General features: G+C 29.1%; 2 protein-coding genes across 2 annotated transcripts; one reads left to right on the plus strand and one right to left on the minus strand.

Moving 5' to 3' along the window:
• Window positions 1-1,585: 1,585 nt before the first annotated feature.
• LOC106689962 (uncharacterized) lies at window positions 1,586-2,951 on the plus strand. Its single transcript, XM_014435192.2, has 7 exons — window positions 1,586-1,700; window positions 1,782-1,946; window positions 2,026-2,112; window positions 2,199-2,327; window positions 2,394-2,474; window positions 2,560-2,688; window positions 2,779-2,951. The coding sequence occupies exons 1-7, from the start codon at window positions 1,608-1,610 to the stop codon at window positions 2,821-2,823; spliced, it is 729 nt and encodes a 242-aa protein (XP_014290678.1). The 5' UTR covers window positions 1,586-1,607; the 3' UTR covers window positions 2,824-2,951.
• A 5,041-nt stretch (window positions 2,952-7,992) lies between these two features.
• LOC106689961 (uncharacterized) lies at window positions 7,993-9,428 on the minus strand. The gene is made up of 7 exons (XM_014435191.3): window positions 9,313-9,428; window positions 9,066-9,233; window positions 8,897-8,983; window positions 8,682-8,810; window positions 8,476-8,556; window positions 8,268-8,396; window positions 7,993-8,165 (listed from the first exon to the last, which is right to left on the minus strand). Exons 1-7 carry the CDS (start codon window positions 9,421-9,423, stop codon window positions 8,121-8,123), a joined length of 750 nt encoding a protein of 249 aa, XP_014290677.1. The 5' UTR covers window positions 9,424-9,428; the 3' UTR covers window positions 7,993-8,120.
• Between the last annotated feature and the right edge of the window lie 463 nt (window positions 9,429-9,891).

Raw genomic sequence — 9,891 nt, forward strand, 5'->3', positions numbered from 1 at the left:
AAACATATAGACAATGGAAAAAACGTCCGTCTGTCGAAGTCTGTGTGGAATCTCGACTAAAAATACATAAATAATAAATAATTTTAAAAAAATACGTTATATTACAAAGGATAAATTGTCTATTCAGCCCATTAAAGGTCTACAAGTTACTTCCATTGAACCAAAAATAACCAAGGTGAAGGAAATGGCTTATGGCAAATTAAAAATTACTACTTATATTCTTAAAATTACTTATATTTCTGAGATATAAAAACAAGAATGAGGAAAGTATGCGTATACTTTGCTACTACTACTATCACAATGGTTGTCCTATAGATATATGCATGTATATCAATGGAACAAGTGTAAACTAAATTTTTTTTTTGATCCTTTTTATCTCTCAACTTTTATTCTTTAAAAATTTTTCCAACGTTTCGGCCCTCAGGCCATTCTCAAGGATACCACCTACTAAACGTATTTTTATTTTTATATAACAATTACATTATTTCCTTCAACTACACACTCTTTGGCCCTACCTTCAATATTGATGTCATTTCTTTTTCACAATCTTAAAACTGCAGGCTAATTGCCTTTGTCCCATCGTTAAAATAAATTAACCATTAAAATAATATCATAATAACATTATAACATTTTGTTTTTAAATAGATTTGTTACTTACATAACTTTTTCTAAAAATTTTTTCTTACATTTAAAACCTTTTTTATACAACAATTTTCTTCTTTCACTTATCATTTACAATTTAAAACATAACAATAGTAATAGTAATTGTTATATAAAAATAAAAAAAACTTTTTGTAGGTAGTATCCTTGAGAATGGTCTGAGGGCCGAAACATTGGAAAAAATTTTAAAGAATAAAAGTTGAGAGATAAAAAGGATCAAAATTGTTTTTAAATTAAGAATAAACTAAACCACTCTTAAAATAGCATTTATAAAATAATTAATTAAATATTTTTTCTCAATGATATATTATTATTTTTATTAGTTGTGTAATTAAATAAAGCATCTTTTTTCACATATTTCACAGATGTTCGATTTTCATCAGGTCCATATATGTTCTTAGAACTGGCTGCACCAGCCTGATTTTTTCTGTCTAGTAAAAGATTTAATTTTTTTAATAATACATGTTAAAACATAAATAATACATGTTAAAAAAAGACCTGTCAAACACTTATTGACAAAATATATATTATTTAGCCTTTACTTTTACCATTATGGATATATAAAATCTAAAAATATTTATTTTTTTAACTACCTAGACTACGGTAGGTGTTCTAAAATGATAATTGATAAAAACAAATCTAAAAGAGTGGTTTATTTTTGACAATTTGCCGATAACACAGTAATTAGCCCAATAGTTATATAACAGAAAAAAAAACACCACTTCAGTACTGAAAAAAATATTAATAATTAAGAATGAATAATAAAGTACAAAAAAAAAATTACCCCTACTCTTAAAATATTTAGTATAAATAACGGAGGATATTCAAGGAGTAGTATTCCAATTTTTGCCATTGTGAGTTACAGATAAACTAACTTCATAAACAATTTTAAAATTATGTTATTAGTTTAAACTATTACTAAATCTACATTATTATTTTACAGGAAAATGATGTTCAAAGCCGCTATTTTCGCAACTATCTTAGCACTCGCTGCTAGTCAGCAAGCTGTTCAACAGTACATCCAGAACCCATACTATAATGTAATTGTGTTAATTAAGTTTAAATGAGATATAATAAGATATAAATACAATATGTATAAAAATGTATTTGAATTTCTACAGGTACCCGGTAATCTTGAGTTCCCACAAGGACAACAAAACTACTACAACGGCCAGTACCAAGGACCAATTGTTTATGATCAGTTCAATCTGAACAATCTTTTCAAGCAATATCCATTCATTTCATTGGTCAACAACCAGAACCAGCCTCTAGGATACATCTACTGGGTAAAAAGGATTATTAGGGTTACTACATATTGCTTATTAAATAACAATAGAACAATAAACTAACATTGTTTGATTCCAGGTTAATTCCGACTACGTACTTCAACAGCAACAGAACTACCTTCCTGTAAGGGACAGTTATGGAAATCTCCTTGGATACTACACATTGGTAATTTACAATTATCTCATTACGATAAACAATAATATAATTATTATAAACGAATTAATAATTAAATCTTATTTTATACATTGAAGAAACAGTACACTCCTGGACAGCAGTTCCAGCCTCAAATCCTGAACGAAAATTTAATATCACAGTTGGGACAGTTCGGTTTCGTCTACAACCAGCCCGGCCAGGAAAAATTAGGTTTCCTTGTTGTCAAGGTATGTAGGCATAACTCAAGTATTTGTTAATTAGTTATAAAAATTGTAACTATTCCTTCGTTATAGAACCCCTATGTATTCTACAACAACGAGAACGGAGTCCTTAGACCCACTTCTTTCCAGAATAATTTTAACTTTAAACCTCAGGTAAGAAGTGAAAACAATCCTTTTATTTTATTCTTTATTTTTTGTAATTTTATATAATATTTTGAATATTTTTTCTGTTGAATAGTTCCCCTACAACTTCATTCGCCCTAATTACAACGGCCAATACCAGTACCCACCCCAGTACTATTATGGACAGCAATACCAGGGGTTCTATCTTCCACGATTCCAAGGACAATATAACCAAATTTACCAGGTATTCCATATAGTTATAAATTTCAACTTTTTATGGACACTTAGATATGTAAATGAACAATTGCTAATATGGAATTATTTAAACTTTCAGTTCCCGTACAACTACAACTACAACCAATACGTCCCAACTTACTAAGAGTCTTCTCACTGGCTCTTTGTGTTAGGAGCATCAACTACAACTCCAGGCTTTGAAAAACTACTAATTAAAATATTAAAAACCATTCCTTGTAACAGTGCTGAATAAATTAATATAATACCCATAAATTGTTTTTTTTTCCTTAATACTCTGTTCATAAATAATTATATGAGAATAATAATAGTAAATATTGAACAGAAGGATGGAAATTAATTTCATGGAAATAAATAACATACAAATAAATAAATAATAAATATATAAAATATACTATAGTGTAATTTATTAACAGAGAGGTATACAAAGTCAGCAACATAATAACAGTTATTTTGACATACTGGATAAATCAAAGTTATTTTGAAAAATGTGTTATTTTTTTTTTATTTTCTTGCGTAATACAACTAGGTATTTTATCGTAAAACTTCCTTTTTTTTAAATACAATTGTCTATATGCAAAGTACCAGTATTTTTTATTAAAAATAATTTCAAATAACATACACATTTTAATTATAAAATATTATGTAAAATTATCTCAGAATTTTTTTGTCATATACCAAGAGGAAAACAAAGGAGTTTTCTTAAAAGTGAGGAATTTGTAGTCCATTCTTAATCTGATAAAAAAATCGCAAAAGCATAATACATAGGAAGTATAACTATAAAAATAGAATAATAGAAAGAAAATTAATGACATGGGAATAAATAATATCATAACAAAACATATACAATATACTATAGCGTAATGTATCAACGGAGAGGTATCTAAAGTGTCGACATAATAAATGTTTATTATTAATGAATTACAGTTATTTGGAAAAATTGGTTATTATTTTAGTTTTAATTTTTTTTAATAATTTATTTATTGATATTTACAACTGTATACATATATACACATCAAGTAAATTTGCTGTAAGTGATATTAAGACATGATAAAAACATGTGGAGAATCTACTCATTGATAGAACTCCAAAAACATTTCTAAAGGAGAAGATCTCGAGGCCATCTTCTTTTCAGACGTCTAGGAGGATTATTAGGTAGTGAAGGAGAAGCCAGGTTAGAAACGAGTTGGTTTGGGTGGTTGGGAAGTTTATGATGGAAGGATTGGTATCTGGTTCTGGCCCAATCGGCAACATAGGGGACATTCGGACATTCGGACATCCTGATGGATGATTTGATTTGTGACAAAGTAAGGAGCATTAAGGATTTTGGACTGTAAGGATTGGATTGGGGAGGAATTAGATGGTTTAGTGGAGCCCCATAGCTCAACTCCGTATGTCCAAATAGGCCTTATAATAGTCATGTAGATCAGTCTTTTGTAATGGATTGAAAGTTTGGACGGTTTGTCTAGTAAATGTTGTAATAGTCGGAATCGACGAGCAGTTTCCTGTCTTTTCAGTCTTGTATGAGGATTCCATGTCAGTAGTTTGTCCAGATTTAGTCCTTAGTAACGGATCTGTTCAACAGGAATAAGTGGGGTATTATTAAAAGATACTGTAGGGCAAGACGAAGGTTTGCGACGAAGGGTAAATGTGATTTGGTGGGATTTATTGGAATTTATTTTAATCCTCCAGTTTTGGCACCATTCTTCGAGGGTCGTGATGTAGGATAGTTTTAATTTTACAATATTATTTTATACTGGACTACATATTCCCTACTTTCAGGAAAACTTGCTTTTATAATATGATTTGATTCCATCTGAATAAAGTTGAGTTCTGTTGAATAATATTAGCTGAGATTTTTTCACATAATCAGTTCATAAGTAATTACAGAAGAAATATAACGATAATCATAGAATACAAAAAAAAAATAATGACAAACATAAAATTAATAAATAATATGATAACTAAAGGCATACAATATATTATTGTGCAATGTACTAACGGAGAGGTTTCCAAAGTGTGTGATATAATACATTTATAATAAATAAGAGATATTGATATTTTAAAAAAGTTGATAATTTTCCACCGTCTGCTTCCTCAGTAACAAAATGAGAGATACTTTGTAGTCATGTTTCGGCATAATCGATAGAATCGTAAATCCTAATTTAATGAAATTTTCATTGTTTAGTTTCGTTGTTTTGGGTTAGTATAAAGTTTCTCTTGTGTGAATTTTATCTGATTCTGTTGATCTGCTACTTTCACTCAAGTATTCCCAGGCATTAAATTAGTCTAGTATCACTTTCATCGGAATCTTTTTGATGATTTTGCCCATGTGAAAAACTCCTTTCTGGATACAGCTATAGTACTTACCCAGGAGAAATTTCCAAAAAAAAAGAAGATTACCAGAAAATTAAATTTTTAGAGAAGAAAATAAGATGATTAAAAATTATAAATTGGTAAGTAAGCTACACTGGCCTATGTACTTGCCTATTTTTGTTAATTAACTATTTATCTAGACAAATTAAATTATAAAAGAAGTTCTGATATGATTCGGTTATTTAACCTCTGAGCTCCTTTTTTAAAACTTTCTTTAAATCGTGCTCTTGGAATTTTGTCCCGTCTTAAAAGATATATTAATAATATATAAAACTTTATAATTCTAGTAAATTTTTAATCAACGGTTTTAGTTTTTTTAAACTTACCCAATCCAAATATTTCATCATTTTCGAAAATAATTAAAACTTTGATTTCGTAAATTATATATGTTCCGATTGGAATTACCTTACAAGAACTAGAAAACTTAAGGAGCTGATTCTGCACCTCAATTGCAAGAAAAAAGTTTATTTTTATCGTCATCCGATTTTTAACTGATTCGTAGAAAACTGAGCATTATTTTTTTTTCATCCATACTTTTTTGCATCAGGATAGTTCTATCTCTTACAAAGATATTCTCATACTAACGATCTAATGGTATCAAGGAAAGGGGCGAGGAATCCCTAACCAGTTCAAAACATTAGACAGTTTTGACAGAAAATATAATTTACAAAAATGTATCAGAATATTTTTTTTTAAATTTATTTATTGATATTTACAACTGTATAAAAATTACAAGTAAATTTGATAATAATGACATAATGATAAATAATGATATGATACAGCATGTAGAGAAACTACTCAGTAGTAGAAACATTTCAGTCTAAAAACATTTTAAAATATAAGGTCACGAGGCCATCTTCTGTTCAGGCACCTCGGAGGATATGTAGGATAGTGGAGTGGGATGTTCGGAATCCAAACTGATGATCTGGGATTATATGGTTGGAATCTAGGGTGGGGTGTATGAGAATATGAATCATTCTGATCATCAGACACCTTGGATTGTTTTTTGCTTGGGTTTACAGATAACAGGCCTTCGTCATGAAAAATTAGTCCAGATCGGACGATTGTCAATTTAATATTTTCCGTGTCTTTTTGAGGTCTTGTTTAAGGTTTAAGGTTTGTAAGAGTTGTAGTAGTTTTCTGTGAGGAATAATTCTCACGGAGATGACCTCTGATTTGTAAACCCAGATAAATCCAATACTTAAAGTCTGTTTATCACAGAATGATTCATATCTACATTTATTTATTGGAGTTCTATTAATGGGTAGATTCTCCACTTGTTTGTATCAATCCATTGTATAATTGACACTAAATTTACTTGTTCTATATGTTATACACTTGTAAATACCAATAACTAAAATTAAAGAAAAAAATCTATGTCAACAAAATATACTTTTGTGTTTGTTGCTCTAGATCTTACCATCTTAGATTTTCTTAACATTTAACATAGTTGTTTTATTGTTATATAATTTGAATAACATGGAATTTTTTGAGATAGGTCAAGTCGTTTTTTTATAACGCAGTTGTAAAGATCTCATAAATGTGATAAAAACAGATATGACTAAAAAGAATAACAAAAATATTCAGAGCTAAATTAGTGAACCATAACAAAATTTTACGCACAATTTCATGTATACGAATAATATTTATTATTAAAAGAGAAAAAAAATCTGGCAAGAACATTGGTCAGTATAGCTTCTTCATTTTTTTTATCGTTCCTTTTCTACCCTTCCCTTCTTTGAAAATTGCATTTCCAGGAAATTACCTTTTTCTATCAAAATGGAATAGGTTATTGCCTTAATTTTAAGGTAACTGATTTGTCGTTTGAGAGTAGCATTCATGGCATAATACGTTGTTAAATTGTTAATCAAGAAAGAAGTTTTTCGCATGGGTAATCGAAATATGTTAAAAGCATTCAGTGAAATTGGCACTAGAGTCATTTTCACTAATCCAACATTGCTACAAATGGGCATAATATGAGATGAGACGTTTTCGAAGAATAGACTTGCCGAAGAAAAAAATTGTACGCATGCATAAGCGAAAATAACTGACAGAATCGAATAAAATCCATATGAGAGAATTGAACTTCTCCCCCACCCCTGAAAATTTTTTCGCATTTAACCAATATATAAAGTTATACTGGTTATGTAATGATAACTAAAATTGAATTAATTTTGGTGATTTTAATTTGCAGCATAGTAAATCAAACTGAATTTCCTACAAAAGCAGGTCAAACTAGTCTTTGTTTAAATTATTTTTAGGAGGGTTTCAAGGGGCTAATAACCCAAAGGATTGTTTTCGAATAATAGTAAATAATTAACAATTTTTTTGACCAGCCAATTAATGGGCTGGATATTCCCCATTTTTAGGAAAACTCCTTTTTTTTGTTATGAGAAAATGAAAAACAAAAACCTGCCATGATTTTACATATTTTTTATAAATAAAAAGTGTATGTTATTAGTAATTACTTTTGGTAAAATACTGGTACTTTGAGCATAGAAATTTGTTATAACAAAAATTAAGAACGTTTTACGATCAAATACTTAGTTGTACTATACAACTAGAGGCTAATCTCTAATGTTTTACAACAGAACTCAACCTTATTAACATGGGATCAAAGTTTATTAAACAAAAAAATTTTCCTAAAAGTATGTATTATGTACTGTAGTATAAAATAAAATTGTAAATATAAAATTAAAATAAAAAAGTAATCAGTTTTTCAAGATAAGTTTGAAGGAACCAGAATGTTAAAATAACTATATTGCATTAGTTATTTATATTTGGTATATTACGAACTATGGATACCTCTCTGTTGAAACACCCTGGTTATTTGTTTTAAATGTTTTGTAATGCTCTATGTTTATCATTATACTTCATATTTAATTACTTATAAAAAGAGTATATAAGAAAAAAAAAACAATTTATGGGTACAATATTAATTTATTCAGCACTGTTACAATGAATGGTTTTTAAAGTTTTAATTGTTAGCTTATCATAGCCTGGGGTTGTAGTTGATGCTCCTAACACAAAGGGCTAGTGAGAAGACTATCAGTAAGTTGGGACGTATTGGTTGTAGTTGTAGTTGTACGGGAACTGAAAATTTAAATAATTCCATATTAGCAATTGATCATTAACATATCTAAGTGTATAAAATAAAACCCATAAAAACTTGAAATTTATAATTATAAAGAATACCTGGTAAATTTGGTTATATTGTCCTTGGAATCGTGGAAGATAGAACCCCTGGTATTGCTGTCCATAATAGTACTGGGGTGGGTACTGGTATTGGCCGTTGTAATTAGGGCGAATGAAGTTGTAGGGGAACTATTAAACAGAAAAAATATTCAAAATATTATATACATTTTTTAAAAATTATAAAATAAACTTAATTTTCACTTCTTACCTGAGGTTTAAAGTTAAAATTATTCTGGAAAGAAGTGGGTCTGAGGACTCCGTTCTCGTTGTTGTAGAATGCATAGGGGTTCTATAACGAAGGAATAGTTACAATTTTTATTACTAATCTTTAGTATTCAATAATATCATTATAGGAGGGTATGAAAAAAAAATCTTTATTAATAATTAAAAATTACTTCAGTTATGCCTACATACCTTGACAACAAGGAATCCTAATTTTTCCTGGCCGGGCTGGTTGTAGATGAAACCGAACTGTCCCAGCTGTGATATTAAATTTTCGTTCAGGATTTGAGGCTGGAACTGCTGTCCAGGAGTGTACTGTTTCTTTAATATAGAAAATAAGATTTAATTATTAATCCGTTTATAATAGTTATATTATTGTTTATCGTAATATTATAATTGTAAATTACCAATGTATAGTATCCAAGAAGATTTCCGTAACTGTCTCTTAGAGGAATGAAGTTTTGTTGCTGTTGAAGTACGTAGTCGGAATTAACCTGGAATCGGATAGTGTTAGACGTTCGATATTCTATTGTTATTTACTAAGAAATATTTAGTAACCCTACTAGGACTATTTACCCAGTAGATGTATCCTAGAGGCTGGTTCTGGTTGTTGACCAATGAAATGAATGGATATTGCTTGAAGAGATTGTTCAGATTGAACTGATCGTAAACAATTGGTCCTTGGTACTGGCCGTTGTAGTTGTTGTACTGTTGTCCTTGTGGGAACCCAAGGTTACCGGGTGCCTGTAGAAATTCAGATACATTTTTACATACTGCATTTATACCTTATTATATCTCCTTTAAACTTAATTAAAATAATTACATTATAGTATGGGTTCTGGGTATACTGCTGAACAGCTTGCTGGCTGGCAGCGAGTGCTAAGACTGTTGCTAAGATAGCGGCTTTGAACATCATTTTGCTGAAAAATAACATTTATGTTTAATAAAACTTATAACTAATATCATAATGTTTTAATTATTTACGAAATTAGTATATCTGTAACTCACAATCGCAAAGCTTGGAATACTATTGCTAAAACTTTGTCCGTTATTTATAGTAAATATTTTGAGAGTGGGGATAATTAACTTTTTTGGGGGTACTGTGTTATTGAATTTTAATTATTACTATTTTTTCAGTTCAAGTGGTCTCGCTTTTTTTTCCTATTCTTTGTTATCAACACTTTGTCAAAAATAAACCACTTGTTTAAGGTGCTTTTTTTTTCTATTAACTTCATGGGACACCTTACACAATAAGTGTATGTTTTCACAATTAAAATTAATAAAATATTAAATAAAGTGTTGATGTTATGATTTTTTTACGACAGTAAACATAAATTCCAGGTAATGGTACTATTTTGTAACTGAGATTTTCAATAATTATGTCTTATTTTACCAATGTAAG

This window comes from Halyomorpha halys, unplaced genomic scaffold (assembly GCF_000696795.3).
Source record: "Halyomorpha halys isolate HHAL.00 unplaced genomic scaffold, Hhal_1.1 Scaffold1535.1, whole genome shotgun sequence".
Lineage (NCBI taxonomy): Eukaryota > Metazoa > Arthropoda > Insecta > Hemiptera > Pentatomidae > Halyomorpha > Halyomorpha halys.